General features: G+C 30.5%; 1 protein-coding gene across 2 annotated transcripts; it reads right to left on the minus strand.

Annotated features, from left to right (window-relative positions):
• On the minus strand, window positions 1-25278 carry LOC127720611 (mitogen-activated protein kinase 14A-like). 2 transcript variants are annotated; one of them, XM_052227290.1, is made up of 12 exons: window positions 25038-25278; window positions 20789-20918; window positions 20288-20346; window positions 19128-19239; window positions 13798-13827; window positions 12450-12497; window positions 9907-10021; window positions 9345-9416; window positions 5064-5143; window positions 4065-4143; window positions 3294-3467; window positions 1-2602 (listed from the first exon to the last, which is right to left on the minus strand). In XM_052227290.1, exons 1-12 carry the CDS (start codon window positions 25157-25159, stop codon window positions 2562-2564), a joined length of 1062 nt encoding a protein of 353 aa, XP_052083250.1. In that variant the 5' UTR covers window positions 25160-25278; the 3' UTR covers window positions 1-2561. The 2 variants fall into 2 exon arrangements, with proteins under 2 accessions (XP_052083250.1, XP_052083257.1); XM_052227297.1 differs by lacking the exon at window positions 25038-25278 and adding an exon at window positions 24131-24148.
• Between the last annotated feature and the right edge of the window lie 64 nt (window positions 25279-25342).

Consider the following 25342-nt stretch of genomic DNA (forward strand, 5'->3'; position numbering starts at 1 on the left):
CTCATATCTTTTATATGATTCTGCTAAAAAAAAATCAGAACTGTATCAGATTCTTAAAGCAAGAGTTTTCAATTTTTTTGCATGCCTGTCAAAAAGGTCTTTTTCAACAATTTCTGTTAGAAATGGGACTCTCTTTTGGTGAAAAGTAGAAAAAGCATTCACTAAAAAAGTTGAAGATTTGATGCTAAGTGTAAACCCCAAATCTGTTTCTTATAAAATCTTTACATTACCACTTTAATTTACAACAAAATATTTCATGCTTAGCTTCTTCAAAATATAAATAACAAACTTACAAACTACCAGCATGTTTGGTATGAAACAAAAGTTTACTGGTACATATAAATTTGCACATTTACAAAAGATTTTTTATCAACAAATTGCACAGCAATAACTGAACTATTATATTAAAACTGTATAACAAACAAACAGATAAACAAACCTTACTAACAATATATACCATTAGACTAATTGTGTCATCTCTAGTTTACATATTCAAAGGGTCTCATCACTATGAAAAGAGTTTTGATGAATTTTGCTGAAAAATATTAAATGTCTGGAAGTTTCGTATAGTTCAAAACCCCAATTTTATTATAAATTCTTGTCTGCCTTTGTATAGAAAGTTAAAAAAAAACAACAACAAAAAAAAAAACAATGCATTGTATGAACTCCAAATTATAGGATAAAAAAACAAAAATTGTATAAATTTTTTGTCTTTGTCATGAAATAATATTTACCATTTTTTAAGCTTGAAGTTTACATAGAATGTTTTATTTACATCTTATTTTTTTTCTCTCTCTCCGAAATAAACACTTATTATTGCATTGAAAATCTTTTCATAATGATAGAACTCCCTTATATACATATACTGTAAGATGAAAGATTTGTTGCATGGGGTTGAAAATGAGAAATGTATCTAATATTTTTCAAATAAACATTTGTACTCGCGCCAACATCAGGATTATAAAATGAATCTAAAACATAGAATTATTGACAAAAAAAACCCAAAACATCTTATGAAGCATCATGAAACGAGATAGTTGTGCAGTTTTGTGATTAGTTAAATAAGCAAATATTGAAGAAAATAAAATTATCTTATGAAACATTACTTTATAAACAAATGATTCAAACATTTGAGGCAGATTTTGAATGTACATACAAAAGGGATATTTCATCATTCTTTCTTGCCAACATTAGAAGATGCAAAAAAAAATTATGACCATTATTTAATCCCCAAAAAATGTAAATTCTAATAGATATGTCTACATCATATGATGCAAAATGTAAAAGCTCAAAGATTTCTGAATATTTCAGATGTTCTTTCTAAACTGTTATTTGCCACTAAAAAGTAAATTATCAATGTAAACTCTAACAGCTGCCAATCATGATAGACACACAAAAATTTCAAAAAATTAAATTCATAACTATCCCATCCAAAATAAATTCTTATTTCTGAAAATGAAGGAAAAAATTTAAATAAATGAGAATGAAATGACTATTGCGCAATAATCATAGTTTTTTTTTCAAAAAATAAATTCTAGTGCAAAAGAGTATGAATGCCAGAGCTTTGGAAGTGTTTCTCTAACACAAATTTTGATGTGTTTTACTTACACTTATAACCTACACAATTTCAAAATTCTTTATCAACCCAAATTTCAATGTTTTTTTCAGGAATACTGTAAATAGGGATATTTTGGCAGTTTTAACCCAAAAAGTAGTGGTTTAATTTTGATGTGTCAATTAGCTATCTGAGAGACAGAAAAAATTGCTTAAATATAGTGTTTTTACAAAATCAAAAACATAAATAAAATATTACTCAAACAAAACATGCCATAAAAAAATATTCAAAACTTACTTTGATAAAAGCATCAAAAGACCACTAAATGGCCAAATATTTAGCAACATTTGGAATGCTGTAAAGAAAACAAAAATACATACTTAATTTTTATACTCTATATAATTGATTGTTCTACAAATATGTAGAAAACACACATTCCACAAAAACTGGATGTAAATAGATTTGGGGATAATTTCTACTTTAAAAATACTCTGATATAAATGACAGCATAACAAATAGAATCCTGTCCTGCTCATTATCTTTTTATCCTTTGGCATAGGTTTTTGCTATTTGGAATGTGGTATATATATCAAGATGATGTATCATTTTTTTATTTGACATCACCTATCACCTTGATCTGTTTATTTTAAGTTCAAATTTATCATTTTTAATGAATGACATGATCAAATTTTTGGCTATTACTTCCTACATGTCCTATTATGAAATTTAATAATAATTTTTTTAATGAAAAACTGTTTAATAGTGGTCTGAAAATAATTACCAAAAACAAGATATTCAAATATAAACTTAATGCAAATTCAATTTGACTATATCAAAACAAAAGCAGTAAATGGTTAGTAAGAAATAGCAGCACTAAGTAACTGCCCTATGACAGAATGAAAACATCATACAAAAAATGTTTGATCATCACAGAGTTTTACAGCACTCTGACGACTAACAATAACTAACAATATACATAAAATATCTATAACGTGTGTCTAATAATTCAGGAAGGATTCCAAGCCTGGACTTCTTCATAACATTGCCCTGAAATAAATAAAAAAAATCATTTCAGAAAGGATTAAGTGACTAACACATTAATTAAAACAAATAAAGAAAAAATCAAGATATATCTGTACAATAAAATATATGAAGCATTGACATAGAATCCAGTGTCTGAGGCTTATTTTTGATTAATATGTTAAACATACATTTGTGATTCACCAATAGAAATAACCCTGACAGAAGATTTCAATTATTAACCATAAAAACACATCAAAGATACAAGGCTTATAATTTAGTACAGAAGACAAGTTTTTGCTCTACACAAATCCTTAAATGCTATCATGCAAACATATTTTCACTTTGTTTTTAACAAATAGAAGTGTTATAGTCTATTATTCAGGAGAATATGGTTATCTATTTCCATTCTAATATACATGTAATTCTATATATATTCTGAATATAATCACAAACAGTGCATGTAAACAAGTAAATTGTGGTCAGTCTCATAACTCCTGTAAAAATTGTTGATTCAAAAGGACAGTACAATATGGTCATATATACATAATGGCTAACAATGCTACTAAGAATGAGAGTTTTCTGTTAATCGGTCTAAGAAAAGTTACTTTTACAATTGTCTTTGTGGTACAATAGTAAAAATAAGAGTCAAAGTTCAATAACTCCTGTAAAAATGGTCAAAATGGTTTTTCCTTTTTCAGAACAGTTAAGTACTTACTCCTCCATTCAGGTATACTTAATTCCATATTTTCAAAAGATTGATCAAATGGTGCTGCAGTCGGTTCATCATTGGGGTCGGAATATTGAGCTAAGTAAGGGTGAGCAAGTGCATCTTCTGCAGTGATACGAGTCTCCGAATCCAAATCTAACATCTTTTCCATCAAATCAATTGCTGAAATCAATTCATATTCATTATGATTATATAAAAATACTGACACTGATGAAGGCTATTTATTGTACCAAAATATTTGTCTTTCTATATGATATAATTTCATAGATTGATTGTTACTTATTTAACATCTAAAAGGGATATATTTTCATCTTGTTCATGAATGATGCACACAACTTGAGACTTGTATCCCTAATAAATACAAAATTAATTTATTTACATATCTTGTGAAAATAACACTTTATAAATTTTATGAGTTTGAAGTACTTTTCTGGATTTACCTTCATCAGGAACACTCAAAGCCAAATTTTTGTAGCAAATAAATATATTGAGCATATATTTGAAAAGAAAGATTTAGCTAAAATCTAGATACAAAAATTTGATATAAACAATTTCTTCATCACTGAAGTACCATTTATATTTTTTTAATGGAACTTTCATTATTTCTCATAAATATTACAGAGGTAGTATTTTTCATATTTAAGGTGCTTGCACTTAGTCACAACACTTCAATTTTGCCTGTGTATCTATTAAATAAGGATTCAATTTAATTAAGTTTCATAGATTGGCTATGAAAAACAGTATTCAAGAAATACATACCAAGAGGATTCGCTCCAATGAAAACTTCCCTAAAGTCTTTCTTTGGCCATTTTGGCATTGAGGCAACATAATTTCTAGCCTGAAATAAGCCACAATGCATTTTATGTTAAATTACTTATTACAAATTAGTTTCACCTTATAGAAAATATTTTTGAACAGTATACTTCCCGTAGTTATCTCCCCTGATTATTAAGTTCAATGTTTCAAGATTAAAAATGTTTTAACTTGTTGAAAAGACATGTGAGAAATCTTAATAGAACCTTTTCCATCCCAAATAGGCAAAAAATAGACATTTTTGGGAAATCTGACAAAATCGTCTGGATTTCAACCAAATTAAGGCCTAGGAAACATATATAGTGCGTAGGCATTGACAAACTAAATATTCAAGTCAGATATGTTAAATTTTAAAACAAACATTATGTGAAAAGTTCTATTTTGTTGATGCATGGTCTCTCTGTTTCCTGACCAAAAAATCAATGAAAATTTACCCATTTTCAATGAATTTTCATTGAAAATCAAAATGAGTTCTATTTGTGATGTCATAAACAGATCTTAAGTACGTAATGCATATTTCCTATCTATATAAGCTATGATTATTTTGATATTGGTCAATAAATCCTAATTTGAAATTGTAGCTAGTAATAGGAGCCTATTTAGGGCCTTATCCAACAAACTCCTTTATATGTTTGATAATGACCATATAGAGATCATTCAAATCAAATACAAGATTTCTTAAGTTTCTGTCAATCATAAGTTTTTTTAAAGGATAAGGTGTCATGTTGAATTTTGTATCAAAACAAAAAGAAAATTGTTGAGTTATTGACCCGATTTTGGCCCTTTTGGTAATTTTTTGCATTTTTCACTACATCAAAATGCAAACATGTACATTTGTATACAACATTGGTAAAATTAAAATATAAATTCATACACATCCATGCATTTTTATATGTAAAAGCATTCATTTTAATTTGATCTCTAGATCAACGAGACAATTCTTACCTCTGGACTAGATATTTTGTCAAGCAGTTTTTGATTAGGAGTTCCAACAAGGGACAGAACTCTTGTTAACTGATCAATATCTAAAACTCTGTTAAGGACAGTTTAAAATATTCTTATTCTTTTTCTCTTTTCTTCTTCTACACAGTAAGCAAACTGCAAAATTTGTGTGCACTAATTTTTAGTTTGTGAATACAATGATATAACTGGCCTTTATCGAAAAAAAATGTAAAGGGTTCCCAGAATCCTGTGTCTCTCCTGCGATTGCTGCTGTCAGTGTAAATGGGTAATGTCCATTTATGAGTATAAAATGGAATAAAAAATGAAAAAAAAAGTATTTTCAAAATTTTGCTTCAGGCATTATCTTTCAATCATTTAAAAGCTTTTGCCAAAGTTTCATAAAAATTCTATGACAAATTAATTGATGTCTAAAAAACTTTAACCCCAGACTATATCGAAAGTAAAATATGGAAAAAAAATAAACATTTCAAAATTTTGCTCTGGAAATAAACTAGAGGCTCTCAAGAGCCTGTGTCGCTCACCTGTATTTACTGATGCTTTGGAAATCATGTAAAATAAGGTTAAAATCATAATTAATAGTATTAGATATTAGATATTATAATGATATCTAAGATAATAACAAAAAACTGCAAAATATTTGTAAAATTACTAACTCAGGGGCAGCAACCCAACAACGGGTTGTTGGATTGGTCTGAAAATTTCAGGGCAGATAAATCTAAATCTGATGAACATTTTTGCCACCTGTCAGATTTGCTCTGAATGCTTTAGTTTCAGAGATATAAACCAAAAACTGCATTTTACCCCTATGTTCTATTTTTAACCAAGTCGGCCATGATGGTTGGAAGGCGGGGTCATCGGACAAATTTTTTTAACTAGATACCCTAATAATGATTATGGCCAAGTATGGTTAAATATGTCTCAGTAGTTTCAGAGAAGATTTTTGTAAAAGATTACAAAAAATTGTTTAAAATTGACTATTAAGGGCAATAACTCCTAAAGGGGTCAACTGACAATTTTGGTCATACAACTTATTTGTAGATCTTACTTTGCTGAACATTATTGCTGTTTACAGTTTATCTTTATCTATAATAATATTCAAGATAATAACCAAAAACTGCAAAATTTCCTTAAAATTACCAATTCAGGGGCAGCAACCCAACAACAGGTTGTCAGATTTGTCTGAAAATTTCAGGGCAGATAGATCTTGACCTGATAATCAGTTTTACCCAGTCAGATTTACTCTAAATGCTTTGGTTTCAGAGATATAAGCCAAAATCTACATTTTACCCCTATGTTCTATTTTTAGCCATGGCGGCAATCTTGGTTGGTTGACGGGGTCATCGGACACATTTTTTAAACTAGATACCCTAATGATGATTGTGGCTAAGTTTGGTTATTTTGGCCCAGTGGTTTCAGAGGAGAAGATTTTTGTAAAAAGCTAACGACAACAACGACGGACCGTGATGAGAAAAGCTCACTTGGCCTTTCGGGCCAGGTGAGCTCAAAGGGTTCTGTCAAAGTTTCATAAAATTCCTAGAAGGTCTGAGAAAGTGATTGATATTCAAAAAATCTTTAACCACAAACTGAACCTAAAATGTTGACTCCCAATGAATGTAGGATCGCTTTGTCTTGATTATGCAACAAAATGTTACAAGCTCAACAAAAATTGCTTGTCTCTCATTTTGTTCAAACTTAGCACTACATCAATGCTGAGGAAACTTGAAGCAGCTTTTTCAAATGTTTTAAAAACACCTTGACTGTTCTCAGGGGGTTAAATATTAAAACCCCTTTACAGTTTGATATTAGTTTTTTCATATAAATACAAGGGAATTTGATACAATACATACAAAAGCAAATATGCGTAATGAACAATACATGAACACAAAATTCTAGCTTTCCAAGTAATAAGCTAAAATGCAACATTTTTTTTTTATCTTCAAATACAATATAATGAATGTTATATTTTAATAAATAAAGCAAGCTTTTTAAAAAAAATTTAAAATAGGACAAAATATCAATCGAACACATGGTACACACATTTTCAAGTCTAACCAATAATCTGAATGACAAACAAAAAAGACATACATCGATCTCTTTCAAAACAGATAATCAAAACATATTTCTTTTACATTTGCAAGCATTGCAACTACAGCCTTAGGTCAAAAGTGTTTCACCTATCTAAAATTCCCCTATTATTTCATATAAAAAAACACATTTTTTTTTAAACATTGCCAAAAAATTATTTGAGGTCCAATTTTGAAGAAATTTTAATGTTAAACACATAAATGTGTGCAGTTTTCTATGGTTATTATGAAATATTTTTTGACATGTCATTACTGAGAAATCATTATTTGGATACAAATATTGAAATAAAGTGTAATTTTTTCCTACTTAGCCATATATATTTTTCATGCAGAAATTCATATTTGTCTTTAAACAGTTATTTTCCTAAATATATAAATCAAAAATATATTATATAAGTTTTGAAAGAAACTACAGACATTTCTTTATTTCATGAAAAAACAAAATGATTCAATTTGGACAAGAAATATCTTCAGTTGAATTTTTATAAAAATTGGTTTATGTATAAATATATAGCCTAATTTTCAAATGGTGAAACAATTTTGACCTCTTACTGTATATGTATAATGCAGCTAACACCAAATTAAAAGAATCTTTAACTACAGACCTTGATCCATATCAGTCTCAATACCTCCTATCATTAAAAGCCATTAGTTATAGGAGATTATCGTCAAACAGTGAAAACCTCCACCAAAAATATATATAAACTTTGAAATAGATGTAGAAAAAATAATATTTTTCATAACTATTCTTGTCAGAGAAGACACTAAATCAACAGATTACGAAAACAGCAATAAATTATTCTCTTAAAAGTTTCATGCTTTTTATTAACATAAGGGAGATAACAAACAAAAGGGAGACAACACCACATGCAAATAATGTTAGTAACTCACATCTTCATCAGTGATTTTATCAAGAAGATGCTGTGGTGGTGTACCAGTTAATGTTAGTACTAATCTCAATTGGTGAATGTCTTAGAATGTTAAAGTCAAAAAATGATTTATCCTCAAAAATAAGGCTGATAAATCAATGATTTTTAAACTGACTAAGAACAATAAAAAAATGTTTGTTAATCCATGATATCTAGGTTTGTTCATGGCTTAATACAGACTTTTTCTCTCTTTTGGGATACTTTGTAAAAAGTCTTATATGAAGAAATTAGTTCACAACTTTCAAACACATAGAAGACTCAGTTAGGCTTAACTGTACATTCAGTTTTTTGCAAGACACAGAGGACAGATGTTTCAGAATGACAAATACATTTTAGAAGTTGGAATGATGGCTATATTGTACATCTAAACACTCTTTGCATTATCATTTAAAAATCTGGTTAAAAATTAAAGCAATTATACGTTAACTATTTGTAAGTACAGAATTATATACAGATATATATTATTGATTGTTTTAAAATAAATTCCAATTGACTGAATAGCTCCTATGTCATGGAGGAAAATAAAACCTTTGAAATATGAACTTTATTCAATTATAAAGCAAACTTTTTTTAGTCACAAGGCCACAGGTAATCTAACAACAGTCTTATCAACATTCAATGCGATTCAGATTCTACACAAAAACCACTTAAAAGTCCAAATGCATAGCCTTTTTCTTCTCAGTAGTTTATATTACAATTATAATTACCCATACATATCTTCCATTGTATTACACAATGTTTGGTTTTCGTGCTAGATAAATGATGAAATATCACAGAGTCTTTTCTCTTGATTTGTCTGTAGGATACTGATTAGTTCTATTTTCCATATTAGCAGAGTCTAGTGTTGATAGTTTTTTTAAGAACGAGACCATTGTAACCAAAAAACAACAAATATATTGTGACTTTCTGCCAACTACCATTTTTATTTGTTCTATATACATGTTAAATTTATATTTTTCACAGGTTAGTCAAACTTTAGCAGATCATGAAAGGTAAAAAAAACCAACAGTAAAAGACCAATGCAACAGCTGAATATATAATAATTCCTGAAAATTACGTCCTTATAAAGTTAACATGCAAAGGGTAAAGTTATGTATGGTTACATTAGAGAAGAGTTAGTAAAATATTAATTGAAGATTATTTAAAATCTTCACATCTATGCATACAGAAATGTTAATAAAGCTCTGGAATGCTGAAAAAAATCACTTATAAGGTAAGTCTATCTACATTTTTTTATGAAGAAAGGATACGATCATTTCCAGGGAACAATGCTTTTCCTGTTAACATTTCTGCCATTATACATCCTACTGACCATATATCAACTAAAATAAAAGAAATAAAATTTGTAAATAGAGAGATGTTGAATGGCAATATAAAAGATATTAAAAGGCAGTTATATCAAATATATCATGGATAAACATGTAGATTTTTCAAGGATGAGGGTCACTGAAGGGATAAAAAAGTAAAACTTGTTTTTAAAGTAATGGGTCAATCCAATGAGTGATTATTTTACTAATATCAAAGGCAAGGGGAAATAACAATATATCAAAGGAAGCGTTTTTATTGATCTTTTGTTGCTGTATGGTCTGCATTGCAGACATGAATTGTTCACACCTTACAGTGAGACGAAAGCATCCCCTATTGTCAATTCAACAACACTTAATAATATCAATCAGTTACTTCATACATTTTTAAGAAATTGCCATCTGACATGTCATTAATTAAGATTGTGTGGTTTTTTTTAACACTACTGGAATACCAATGGTCAAGCATATGATGAATTGTAATAACCAGCTTGTATATAACTCATACCTGTCTGCCCATAATGCATCCAGTTCAAAACAATTTCTGGTGCCCTGTACCATCTGGTAGCTACATAACCTGTCATCTGATCCTCTGTATGTCTGGCCAGACCAAAGTCTAAGATCTGTAAATAGTTATAAGGGTCAAATAAAAACTTGTTTTTCTCCATAACTGCCATGACTGCATTAGTATTAAATGTTGCAAAGTTACCAACTTCAAGTTCTTGTTACATGCATTTGTTATTATTTTCCCATGTTTGAAATCAATAATCTACCAACAATTTAATTACTAAAAAATAACTAAATAATACATTTCAATTCATATTCATGGTATACTCACCAACTTCAAACTGTAAGAAAGCTATGGTGTACAAATTTTTCAATAACATCTTAATGAGCATCCAATGCTCTCAGGGGAAATATTTTCTTAAAAAACATCACGGCTTAAAACAAACAGGAGGAAACTGTGCATTGTACTTTCAATATGCATTAATATTAATTTTTTTTTTAATAACACAAAATATTGAATTTTAATTTGTGACATTTGTATTATGGTGTAATTTTGATAATGGTAATGACAGGACAAACAAAAACAACACCAACAAACAACTGTCAATTGTTGACTGAAATTTTTAGTGAATATTTTGATAAATATATACAATTTCTGATTTTAATTGCAGCTGCATAAGAAATGGTTTCTTTTTATCAAACATCACTTTCTTTGGTAAGTTTGACAAATATCTTATCTGTAAAAGAGCAATAACCTCAATATATTTTTGAGATTTTTATTAATTTTTTTTTACAAAATTTATATCAAAGATTTATTACAGTTATGTCTAAGATAAGTTGGAAAATCATCAGTTAAAAAACTTGGTAGTTCTATGTCCCTGCATAGTTTTGCTGCGGGGGAAAATAAACTTGTTTACATAACTAGTGTAAGCTACTTAAGAATCATAATAACAAACAAATTTCTATATATTTCCTGAATGGTCTTAAGTATTAAATCCTTTGTCGGCTATAATAAAAGGATGATCTAAACTAAGTAACAATCTATCAGTCAGTCAATATTTCATAGACACAATGACCCCTCATGTCAAATTTGATTTCAATTGTTTAACTAGCTTAAAGGAAGATTTCCCCATATATTTCCCAGTCTGCAATGTGAAACTGCATTCCTGCTAAGAGCCTATATACTCTCATTTGGCATCGAAGTTGCAATACTCAGTCAGTTACTTTTTAAAAAATTAGATATTTTATATGCTTTCATGAAGGTAACATTAAGAGGCTGGGTATTAACTGACCAACAGACAACAAAGTAACAAGAGTTGTTCAGTGCTTCACAAAAAAATGTCTAGTAATTCATTTCAATTTATTAAAGTTTGTTAAGAAGAAAATTGACTTGCACATGTTACTAAATATGCCTAAAATATATGCCATTGGACATTAAGCAAACAACAATCAATAAATCAAGAAGATCATTTCTACATATGACAGCATAGCCCAGGTTGCCATCTTGGATAACAATAAACAGATTAGGAATTAATTTAAAATGAATGTATCTGAGGGAATAATTGCTTTCAATCCTTTTCAGAAATTCAGCCAAAGGTTGAAATGAAAATTGAATCATTCCAAGGATATTTAAATGCTTAATTTGGGTCTCCCTCTGAAAGGTACACAAAGGATTCTACAAAATACCAGTTTTTGAGTTTGCATTTTGGTCAGAGTTTGCCTTTAAAATTTCTACTTTGGACTTTATTAAGGGGGTAATAAATTTCGTGGCTACTTGATTTTCTTGCTTTAAGAGGCTCTGCATACAGTTAATGGAACCATGACAGGCTGTCTTTCATGTGACAAGTTTTAAATTTTGAAACCCATTATTTTTCTAGAAAGTTTTTCTACATATTCAGAAATGAGTTCTATTTGTATGTGTGCTATGTTATCCTATAACAGCTAATTGATTCAGATTTTGACTTACTTTGGCTGTTACATTAAAACATTTATGGTATCCAGAAATGCACTTCGAAATCTCAACTTTAAATAGGTGTCAAATTCTTTTTATACTATAAAAATTTAAACTGTAACTTTATTGCTGTCTTTAATGAAAATTATAAAAATTGAAGTGAAATTCAAAAATTGCCTCTGTGATTACTCCACTTTAAAAGTGACATATGTATATTTTAATCGAGCAGCCCTTTTATATGTAAAAACCTTGGAGTTAAGTAAACATGCTATGTCTCACTTCTCTCACCACTTAAATAATGAAATATACCTAGAGATACAAGATATCGGACTTATGTACTACAAAAAATTCTATATAAATTGGTATATATATGATATGATATATAAAAACGAAAACCTTATACCTTTATGTTCATGCTATAAAAGGTAGAAAAGTTATATTAAAGCAATTGGTGAATTGATTCTTACTGAATCCAGTTTTGCATGAATTGATTGACTATGACAATTAACAGGGTATTCAATAAATGAAGGAGAGTATGTACCGTACAATCACACATGGTAACAGACTAGGAAGAAACATCACATAGTTTTTACCTTCAGTTCACAGTCTTCATTAACTGCAATGTTACTTGGCTTTAAATCCTACAATAAAATGTAACAGAAAATAATTGAATTACCTTAAGTAAATTGTCTGCAGTAGCAGCAATGTTAGCTGGTTTCATGTCCTGTCAATGATAAGATTTTACATGACAAATATATTATTATTATCATAAAAGAATTACTGTAAATTCAGAAATTTTGGTGTGCATTTATTATAGCGATTTTTGAGGAATGAACATCAATGCGAGATTAGTTATTTCGATAACAGGAAACGTTGTATACAGATAAATACATCAGATATCAGAATGCAAGTTCTTATTATTGCAAAAAGTAAAATAACAAATATATCGAACTCCAAGGAAAATCCTAAATGGAAAGTCCTTTATCAAATGGCAAAATCAAAATCGAAAACACATCAAACGAATGGAAAACAACCGTCATATTCCTGACTTGGTAGAGACATTTCCTTATGTAGAAAATGGTGGATTAAACCTGGTTTTATAGCTAGCTAAACCTCTCATTTGTATGACAGTTGCATAATTCGCAAATAATACAAGCATTGCAACAATTTCTGAATTTACAGAATACAAACAATTGCATGAAACAGTTACTTTTCAGATGTCATTAGCTCAGGTAAAAAGCTGTGGTTATTTTCTTTCACAAAAAACAATTTGCAAGAACAACAAGAATGCACACTAGGTCCTGCTAAGCACACACCACTCGTAATACAAAGTATCGGTAAACAGGAGGTAGGTGTATGACATTTCTGAAAGAGTTCACTCATTATGACTTATTTCCATCTAGCTGCTGAATAAATATGAAGTGATTTTGTTGAGTAGAACAGGAGAAGAAGAAATTTATTAGTTTTCTAACTTATAAAAAAAAAAGTAGCAGTCAATAGGAAGTAGGTGTTTCAGAGATAAAAAAAAAAGTGATCACATGTCACAACTCATCACTGCCAAGCTGCTGACCAAATATGAAGTCTTTCTAATCAAAGATCCCTGATAAAATTGTGACTGAAATAATTGTTGGATTTAGGGAAGAAAAGACGGACAAGATGAATACAATATAGCCCCACTACTAGAATGGGGTTATAAATACAATCAAGCCATGAACAATTAATTCAATATAACTTTTAATCAATATTAGTAGCCAGATTTTTTGCTTTTAAGATATCTGCTTTGAACTCCATAACTTTTTTCCTTAATGGCTGCAAGTACAGTAATATACCCTTTCCAATATTACCATATGATCTTTCCTCTGGTAATGCAATTTACACATGTTACAGTTCCAAATCTATTGCTCTTCAATTGTATCTTAAGTATATATACAAAATACTTACCCTATGAATAATTCCAGCTGAATGTATATACTGAAAACAGGGAAAATATGTATTAATTAGCAGTTTTCAAATAGTAAATGAAAATGTCTGTGATTGCCAAATCCCTTTTACTTCAACATTTAAAAAGTAGTACAGTTTAATCTATAAATGATTGATTATCTCTATGATCTCTGTTTGTAAATACAATCAGGATAGGATACCATTCCAGAGCACACTTGTACCCAGGGGGTTCAGTCGACTAAAAAATACTCTTAAAGATTCACGTTGAAGTTTGACTATTAGAGTCATAGTGTCATGCTCCAAAATAATTGTTTGATTATTGCCTTGACCGCCCTTCTTTTGGTTTGCCTAAGTCTTGTGTTATTCTATTGATGTACATTTTTAGCATTCCTCTCCATACTGTTCTAGCAGAATAAATAAAATGCTCCGCAGGGCGCAGCTTGATACGACCGCAGAGGTCGAACCCTGAACAGTTGGGGGAAGTATGGACACAACATTCAAGCTTGATACAGCTTTGGATTTGGATTGTGATTAAATATTTGACACAGCATAGGTTTCTAACACAGATTGAATGTGGTCTAAGAACTTAAAAATTTTAAATTGGACATTCACCTATTATGGTCCAATATCCAAAATCTAAATACATGGTTAGATTCAGCATATCAAAGAACCCCAAGAATTCAATTTTTGATGAAATCAAACAAAGTTTAATTTTGGACCCTTTTGACCTCAATGTGGACAAAGTTAATAACGGGGCCCAAAAATCAAAAATCTAAATACATGGTTAGATTCAGCATATCAAAGAACCCCATATATTCAATTTTTGTTGAAATCAAACAAAGTTTAATTTTGGACCCTGATTTGGACCAACTTGAAAACTGGGCCCATAATCAAAAATCTAAATACATGTTTAGATTCAGCATATCAAAGAACCCTAAGAATTCAATTTTTGTTAAAATCAAACTAAGTTTAATTTTGGACCCTTTGGACCTTAATGTAGACCAATTTGAAAACGGAACCAAAAATTAAGAATCTAAATACACGGTTAGATTCAGCATATCAAAGAACCCCAAGAATTCAATTTTTGATGAAATCAAACAAAGTTTAATTTTGGACCCTTTTGACCTCAATGTGGACAAAGTTGATAACGGGGCCCAAAAATCAAAAATCTAAATACATGGTTAGATTCAGCATATCAAAGAACCCCATATATTCAATTTTTGTTGAAATCAAACAAAGTTTAATTTTGGACCCCGATTTGGACCAACTTGAAAACTGGGCCCATAATCAAAAATCTAAATACATGTTTAGATTCAGCATATCAAAGAACCCTAAGAATTCAATTTTTGTTAAAATCAAACTAAGTTTAATTTTGGACCCTTTGGACCTTAATGTAGACCAATTTGAAAACGGAACCAAAATTTAAGAATCTAAATACACAGTTAGATTCGGCATATCAAAGAAGCCCAATAATTCAATTTTTGATGAAATCAAACAAAGTTTAATTTTGGACCCTTTGGACCTCAATGTGGACCAATTTAAAAACGGGGCCCAAAATCCAAAAACTAAATACACGGTTAGATTCAGCATATTAAAGAACCCCATGAAATCAAGAATAAAACCCCATTGAAATTGGTCAAGAAATAAGCAATTTATAGGAAGTATCTTCTTTTGCACAATCCTGTGCTATTAAATATTTCTTGCTATTGCGCAATACTGTACAATTGACAATTTCTTGCTATTGCGCAATATTGTGCTATTGGATATTTCTTGCTATTGCGCAATACTGTGCAATTGAAGATTTCTTGCTATTGCGCAATACTGTGCAATTGAAGATTTCTTGCTACATTGTATTGTGCAATACTGTGCAATTGAAAATTTCTTGCTATTGCACAATACTTATTATATAATAATTTACACATCCTGTTTGGTGTGTATCTCCTACCATATCATTATTATTTGATTTTAAATATAAATCAGAAATAACCAACTTAAAATGGAAAATTTTAAAAGAAACAAAAAAGGAAAAAAAGAAAAAAAATGAAAAAAAAATAAATCCCCCCCCAAAATTTTTTGAACCCCCATTATGATTCATCACCCCTTAACTCAATCCCAGCCTTCCCTTTGTGGTATGGTACCTTGCAGTACAATTTCAGAGAGATCCATACACTTGAACACAAGTTATTGTCTGGAAACTAGAAAAAAATGTGTTTTTTGGCCCCTTTTTGGCCCCAAATTCCTAAACGTTTAGGGCAACTACCCCCAAACTCAAACCCAGCTTTCCCTTTGTGATATGGAACCTTGTAGTACAATTTCAGAAAGATCCATACACTTACGCACAAGTTATTGTCATGAAACTAGAAAAATGCTTGTTTTTTGCCCCTTTTTTGGCCCCTAATTCCTAAAATTTGGAGGCAATTACCCCCAAAATCAATCCCAGCATTCCTTTAGTGATATGGAACCTTGTGGTACAATGTCAGAGAGATCCATACACTAACACACAAGTTATGTCTGGAAGTTACAAAAATGCTTATTTTTGGCCCCTAATTCCTTTACTGTTATTACCATAACCCCCAAAATCAATCCCAACCTTCCTTTTGTGGTATTGAACCTTGTGGTAAAATTTCATAAAGATCCATTCACTTAAACTAAAGTTAGAGTGCGAAAACCAATGTGTCTTCGGACGATGCCGGACGACGACGACGACGCCAACGTCATACCAATATACGACCACAAAAATTTTTTTGCGGTCGTATAAAAATGTAAAAAAAAAATGATTAACACAGAGATATGTCTCGCCTGTTTGTTATTTTGATAATGCAAATGTTGAAATTAAAATAGCAATACTTTAACATGTAAGTTATGCAAATATTCAAAGTCAATGAACCATGACTGAAGGTACAGGGCTAAACAATCTCCATGGAAATGAGATGTGCCAATGCTAATACAACTGCAAACCAAATACCCTTGACTTTTCATAAGTTCCCTTTAAACAAACCTAAACACAAACATTAACTTGTAAACTACGTAAAAGTTTCAAAGTCAATGAACCATAATTAGGGGGTGGGATTATATAATCTCCATGGAAATGAAACTATACCGAATATCATTGACTTAACATAAGTGGTTCATCTTAAACTGACCTAATCACAAACTAATACATAAAAACTAAGCAAAAGTTTCAAAATCAAAAGACCATGACTGAGGGGTAAGGACCAAATATTCTCCATGGAAATGAGATGTACTAATGCTTATACAACTGCATACCAATTATCATTGACCTACCACTAACGGTTCCCCTTAAACTGACCTAATCACAAACTAATACATGAAAACTAAGCAAAAGTTTCAAAGTCAACAGACCATGAATGAGGGGGCAGGGCCAAATAGTCTCCATGGAAATGAGATAAGCCAATGCTTATACAACTGCATACCAAATATCATTGACCTACCACTAGTGATTCCCCATAAACTGACCTAATCACAAACTAATACATGAAAACTAAGCAAAGTTTCAAAGTCAATATAAAAAAATAGAACTTGACTGAGGGGGCAGGGCCAAATAATCTCCATGGTAATGAGATGTGCAAATGCTAATACAACTGCATACCAAATATCATTGACCTACCACTAGTGGTTTACCATGAACTAGACCTAATCACAAACATTGGCCAACGCCAACGCTGGAAACAGCATAATTATCGTCCTTCTTTCGTTGTCTACGAATATAGTCCCTAATGCGGACAGTGTTTTACATTTTGTTCATAGCTTTGAACAAGCTGTCAGTAACTGTGAGTACTCTCAGATCTGTACTTAGTGTCTTTTTGTTGTTTGGATGTACAAGTACCCGGCCACGTTCACTTGTATTTGTAGTATTTGTATTTTTATCCATCTGATGAGTTAAGCCTCTTTCAACTGATTTTTATAGTTCGTTCTTATGTTGTACTGTTACAACACTGTCCCAGGTTATGGGGAGGGTTGGGATACCGCTAACATGTTTAACCCCACCACATTCTGTATGTATGTGCCTGTCCCAAGTCAGGAGCCTGTAATTCAGTGGTTGTCCTTTGTTTATGTGTTACATATTTGTTTCCGTTCATTTTTTGTACATAAATTAGGCCGTTAGTTTTCTCGTTTGAATTGTTTTACATTTTCATTTCGGGCCTTTTATAGCTGACTGTGCGGTATGGGCTTTGCTCATTGTTGAAGGCTGTACAGTGACCTATAGTTGTTAATTTCTGTGTCATTTGGTCTCTTGTGGAGAGTTGTCTCATTGGTAATCAGTGTTCCAGCTTGAATCTCAGGGCAGAAGGGTGCTAGTTGTCTGAAAGGGCACTTTAGCCTTATAACCCAGATTTTAAGGGCAATGTTGGACAGTGTATAAATTACCTTGAATATTGCTAGGCTCAGCTGGAGACCATTAGTTGTATTTAAACCATATTCAAAAAATAATGTGTTCTTGATGTTGGTTCCAATAAGAATTTTTTATTATCAAATTATCATACCATGAAGCAAAGCATATCATTTTGATGTTAATCTAAACAAACTTGTACATTTGGTAAGGAAAATAGTCATCAGAAATTTCAATGTTTTATAACTTATACCAAAATAGACAAGCAGTTTTGAAAGATGGAGTTATACATGCAAAATTGAATGTTTAATGTAATTAAATTATCTACATTTAAATTACTTGTTCAAACATATAGTATATATGTTATTGAGAGTAATTTATTATCATTTGAATTGTTACAAAAAAGTATTTTTAAGTGCACACCAAAGTGCTCCTCAGTAAGGAGTTTTATAAATATAACAGGTGAGACAGGAGATGATCATATTATATTGATGCAATAATATATTGCAGAAGGTATAAACAGTTACTTTTTTCTCCATCATTGTTAAAAATAAGATTGTTGAGTGCTCTTATGTCAGGAGGATTATAAAATACTAATCATACCACATCTTCTTTTTTATATACCTATGTCTCGCTTTTTGACTCTGTCAAGGCGAGACAAAAATTAGCTTAATAAAACTATACCTTTGTCTGCATCAATCATCATGTTTTCCTTTCCCAGTAGGGAATCTAAACAACTAAAACTGTACATAAACTGTATATTATGGCTTCATCCTTGTTAAATAGATAAAATACTCACCAATGAGAGTGCTTTTTCTGGCGTTTTCATTTGTGAGGGTTTTTTAATGTCAGTATTTCATTCAATATTAGCAAATGTTAAATGCTTTAACATTTTCTAAACTGCATTAACCAATATATATTAATTTATTAAAATTTTTTGATGAGTGTTAAAAACCAAAATTTCCATATATACTAGTACCTTCAGCCCTCTAAGTATTTGGTATACTAAAAACTGTACATGATCATCGCTAAGTCTTTGTGTTTTAATTATATTATTTAGATCTGCACCCATTAAGGTATTGACGAGGTAGCTGAAACAGATTATCATAGTGTTTTATTACATCTGCTAGTCATCAATGTTATTTAGAGATTTGAATTTCTTCGTATAAAAACAATTATTAACATTTGTCTTTTTGTTGTAAGATAAAGCAGGGTAAATAATTATGATTATATTATAATGTTGACAGTTTCACAGTTATCTGCTTTATTTAACATCCCCCTGTTTTTGGCGGGGTTGGTATTGCTCAATCGTGAGATTTCTATGTAAAAGTATGTAGTGTTTTGTATATTGTTGTTTGTCATTTGGTTGTATTTTAGTTTTTGCCATGGCATTGTCAGTTCATTTTCTACTTTTGAGTTTGAATTTCCTTTTGGTATCTTTTGCCTCTCTTTAATTTCATATTTTTATTACTATCATGCAAATCGCTATTTCTTTATGTTGACCATGTTAACTGAAACTTAACATGGTTTGAGCTTAAAACTTAAAACTAAAATATAAAATTTATGCAAAAGTATTTGTCTCGTTTTCTCTATTTTGATTGTTAAAATGTAAGGGTGGTTTATGGGGGTTTTAGAAGACACATATCAGGAATCCTGCAACACATATATTTTTTTATCATGTACTTATCTGCTCTTAAAAATATATAGGTTCTAGTAACAACCACTTTGGAAATTTACCAAAAAGTACCATAGCAAACCGTAAGGCAATCCCAGAACAACGCTTAGTTATAATGTTTAGATTTAAATAGGTAAATCAGCATAACCAGTTATCTTATATCAGCCATTGTAAAATGAAAACAACACATTATAAACTTGGTTTGTCCAAAGTGTTTTTCTGTATTAAACAATGTAAAGAGCATTGAGCACTTTTGAAAACAGGTTGATAACCAAATTGTTTCTTCACCTACAATTAATCTATTCCATTCAAAAAAGGGGAGTGAACATTTGCCACAATTCATATATACATGTATATATATCATTGAATATAAAAACAGATAACTCAAATAAAGAAAGGTTCAAGTAGAATACTTTCAACAAATCCATCTGTCAAATAATTTGGTATCTCCTAGTCATACTTACACATCGTTGAAATCTTCTAATGTTGAAGTTGGTGTAAAAATATCTAATAAGCCTATAACCTGTAAAAAATGGAAGCAATTTGTCAGTTTTTTTTAACAATATAGAGAATGCATGGATTACTCTGAAAAATGTATTCATTGGATTTATATATATATATTTAGAAAAATGGGATATTTTTGCTGACATTTCAAGTCTTTAATTTGCCAGTGTCTACTATCATGACTGAACAAGTAGATAATTATATTCAACAAAGGGAGAACACTCTACCTCCAAAACTAGTTACTTGAATCAGTATTACTCCTGACTGACTTTCATTATGACAAATTTTTGAATTCTTTTACATGTTTTAGCAGTTACAAATGTTTCCACATATAATTTAAATGGTATGAATTTCTGAATGCAAATATCATGAATATACATCACCAGCATTACTAACACTATAAATGTATTTCATTGGATAATTTAAATCATTTAAGACTACAAATTACATAATGTACTTACATTTTCATGGTTCATATGTTTAAGCATACGAATTTCTCTGTAAGTACGTTTGGCATGAATGGCTGACTGGAAGGGTCTGGCTAATTTTTTTACAGCAACTTTAATATTGGTCTGTGTGTCGAGGGCCGAGCTGAAACAAAAAAAAGGTCATTAATGTAGAAATCTTCATAAAACATTATGTTCAACCATATATTGAGCATTTACTGTTCTTTTTTTACATGTTCAATGTAGCTACAGGTACACTTAAGTTTGATTCAATACTCATCCTTGGTGGTCTTCATTTACTGTGAGACAGTGTGACTCCTGGTCAATGGACATGATGGAGGTGACAACACTCTGTTTTATGACCCACTAATATTTGTGTTTTATCTTTTAAAAGACTGGGAGATAAATCAAATTGAATCAACCACAATCACCAGCATTTACAGTGATATTTTACCAGAAAGAGCAATGTATTACCTAAATCACCTTGCATGTATAACGTACATCTACAACAGGTTTTAAATAGCATATTTATGTCTATCATATAATATTCTCTAAATGACTTAAAGAATAGTTGTCAAATCATCTTTTCATTGATCATTTGTATCGTTCATGTAAATTTTGTGATTGTTGAGGAGAACATTGTGTATTTGGTAAAATGCCTTTTTTTATTACAAATTTGCAATCAAAATATTTTTCTATTGTACATGCACACACACATTTGTATATCATAATTGTTAATTGTAAAATACTAAATGCCCCCTGTGGGACCCTGATTGGAATAATAAAATATTTGATTTGATTTGATTTGATTTGTATATATATATAACTCAATCGTTCAGATTCTGATTGATGTTAGCCATGGAAAATATGCATAATTTATAATTCATGTTTGAACATTTCAAAGATTAATTTTGAGGTAGTTATATAATGCAATAATGAATGTGCAAAAATTTACCAGTAAAGTAGAATACCATGAATATACAGGGTTCTCATTACTCTTCAGAAACTATGAGTCCTCGACTCCTCGGATTATGCTGTTAAAAAATTGGTATCTACTCATATTTTGAAGGTTTGTGTTAAAAAATCAGAAAACATATAGCAAGTATAATCTTTTCTTTTAGAATTTTGTTTTCATCTTTACAAGTAATTGACATTGTATTTGTTAACTAATATATATAACTTTAATAGTAATTGCAATTCACAGAACAAACATTTAAAAAAAAAAGTTATGTTTGCCCTTTTTCTGACCTCATGACTCTGATTATATTGATTTATCAAAATATTTTTTTTATTAAGATAACATATGTGCTGTATGTTATCTAAAAAAAAAAATATTTTGATAAATCAATGTCTGAATGTATATATATGATACACTGTACATGTACACGTTTTCCAGAAATCTGTCTATTAAATTTATTCAGTAAGGCAAAATTGAAGTTGCGAATAAAATATTTTACTTTCAGTCTAGAGGATTTAGTATACATTAAGGAAATGGTTAGTGAAAATAAATGTGATACATGTACATGTACAAAAAATGTAGCTGTCTGAAAATGTTTGTCTTTTGTGCTTAAATGTCAAATGTGTGGTATACATTAGTTCATGTGTGGGCATACATGTATATTGAGATAATAATATTGTGTTGATCTTAATGATGTACAAAAATATGATCAGTGTTCAAAATTAGCAGTACTGAGTAGAATGAGTATATGAAAACTTTCCAGTCTACATTAACTTAAAACAACTTATTTTCTTGTAATCATGTAGATAGGATATCAATATGAGAAATATTTTAAAGAATTAGATTTTATAAATTTAATTAATTTAGGGATTCGAATTAGGGGTGTCAAATGTCTGTGACTTTCCATTTTTTTTAGTTAAGACCGTTCAGACAGTTATTAGTTACACATGACAGGACTTTCTGCTTTTAGCTTGTTGAAATTGATTTCTTCAAGCAGTTGGAATCAAATCAATAAATTTAATATCAAAATATTCTTAGTATATTTCATTTGATGAAGGGAATGTTATTTTGAACAGATATATCATGTTATGGAGGGGTATTTGCCAAAAATACCAGTCAAGGGACGGTGAAATTTCCCAAGACTTGTATTTTTCGCAAATACCCCACCATAACATGATATATCTGTTTAATTACACCGAATAGATTTTGACTGAAACTCTCTGTACAGGTGAAGGGATATCTTTTTTTTTACTAGTAAGCTGTCATCCATAAACATGTTTATGCATAATTCTGAGGATAAGTAGAGACAATCATAATACCGCGGGAATTATACATGTACTTATATGCATTAGAGCTGTCTTTGTGTAACGTCATGGTATCTATGTGTAAATGTCATTGTCATTCCCTCATTAAATCGTTCATTTGTTTAGGCGTCTTTTTCCACTTTATACACACAATGCATTCTTCAATATACAATCATGAGACTGGTGCCCTGCAATCGTGTTGTTTGGACATTTTTGTTTACAGTTTTCGGATTACCTCTTTCAATCAATATTGCTTAATCGTGTTGCCTTGATAATCGGGATAAAGTGAGAAAGGTTCCGAATAATTTTGGCGGGAAGAGGCTCGCGAGGGTAAAAAAGGAATATCAAAAACAGACCAGAAGTTCATATGCTAAAATTCCAGAATCTACAACGACAATAGATTTGACAAAATCCCAATCGATTATCCACATAGCTTTACCCAACCAACTGATTTACGACTTACTCCGATCATCGTAACACCACTGTGCAAAACTGTAACTGTTAGAGATAAATTAGTCCTGGTAAAATGTGTCCTGGAAGACACATATTTCTAGTATTTTTAGTTCTATGTCAGTAATTCATGTCCTGAGACTACTTTTTCCTAGGAATTCATGTCCATGTCATTAGTATTACTAGGAAAAACGTCCATGTCCTTTATTTTACTAGGAATCTAGTAATGAAAAAAATCATTTACATGTAAACAATGGAATTTTTAATGGTTATGTTTTAATATTGTTTAACAGTTGTGCATTAATCTTTTAATAAAATTCATGTCCCCAGACTTATTTTTCTAGGAATTCATGTCCATGTCATTAATATTCATAGGTGATCATAATTTTACTAGAAAAGCAAGTCCTAGCAAAATAAGTGCCAGACTAGCTATGGGCTTATTTTCCAAGGAAACTTTATCCTGGGACTTACATTCCTGCATGTAGTAAAAACTATGGTCATGGACTTGATCACCTAGGAAAAAAAGTCAGGCAGACAAATTTTACTACCAGACCAAATTTACTGTTCAATAACATCAGTTAAACTGAACCTGTTGTAGCAATTGCTCCTTTTGAGGCCTTACATGTGTAAATACAATGTACATACCAAACACATCCAAAAGCTCCAAACCCAACCAGTTTCAAAGCCTTGTATCTATGGGGAAATACCCATGCAATATTTTGAAATACCACTTCATGAAATAAATTTCCAAAATCATTCATTGTTTATATATTTGAATGTCTACTTTAAACAGTATATACTTCAGGAAATATGAATGAAATAAATGTATCCATGGCCAGTACTTGGAAGGTTAATAGAAAGCACATTCTACAGTTTCTCTTAAAAGAATTTTCTACTGACAGCACATCATCCTGGTTATAAGTTCAGAAAAATTCTGGGATTATTTCATATAAATAAGTTCACATGTACATTCTTGTCTGAAATTTTTGAAACTTTGCTAACTTTCCTGAATGTGAGGGATTTCCCATAGGGCTGAAATGTGACCTGAGTCACCTGACAGTTGAAATCCCCCATTCTTACTAAAACTTTAAATTAGGAATTAAAATGAGTTAAAAATACATTTAAGAACAAATTTCATCATTCACAACCACAAAAATATTTGATTAAAAACACATACAGCATGCATAAGACATGCAAATAGATCATCTTGTGCCTAAAATCCCCATGGATAATTAGAAAAGTTGAGAAGAATGAGTTATTTAAATGCAAATTTGAAATGTTCAGCCTTTTCTTATTCTGTCAAATTAACATTCTACATTCGATCAGCTTCGTAACATCAGTTGTATGATTGGTATGATCCTTTATTTCAGTATGCTGATTGATGTTGACTACTATGCAACCTTGAAAACCAAGTAAACAGGAAGCAGATTTTCATTGTTTAATTTCATTTTCAAATGGGTTAACAGACTGACAAATGGATGTATTATCTGCAAACATATGCACATATTTCATTGCAAACAAATATCCACACTTGCATCGGGATGATACATACCAAACTTGCCCGTAGGCCCCAGCCCCTACAGGGGACAACAGTTGGTATCGCTGTGGAACTTCCCAGATAGTCTTATTTAATTCGATTTTATAAAATCCGTCCTTTAATTGAAGGGCAGACATTTAGTTCATTTGTAAGTTGCACCACTTTTTGTTCGCAGCTGTTCTTTTATATTTTTAGATGCAAAACCCACAGTCTACTTTTGCAAAATTTCAGGCACTGCTTCCGGAATAGTTTCAAGCTTCTGTCTGACGCAGTTGAATGTGATCCAATGCCCAATCAGTAGTAACAATAGTGTAAGCCGG

This window comes from Mytilus californianus, unplaced genomic scaffold (genome assembly GCF_021869535.1).
Source record: "Mytilus californianus isolate M0D057914Y unplaced genomic scaffold, xbMytCali1.0.p SCAF_1, whole genome shotgun sequence".
In the NCBI taxonomy this organism is placed as follows: domain Eukaryota; kingdom Metazoa; phylum Mollusca; class Bivalvia; order Mytilida; family Mytilidae; genus Mytilus; species Mytilus californianus.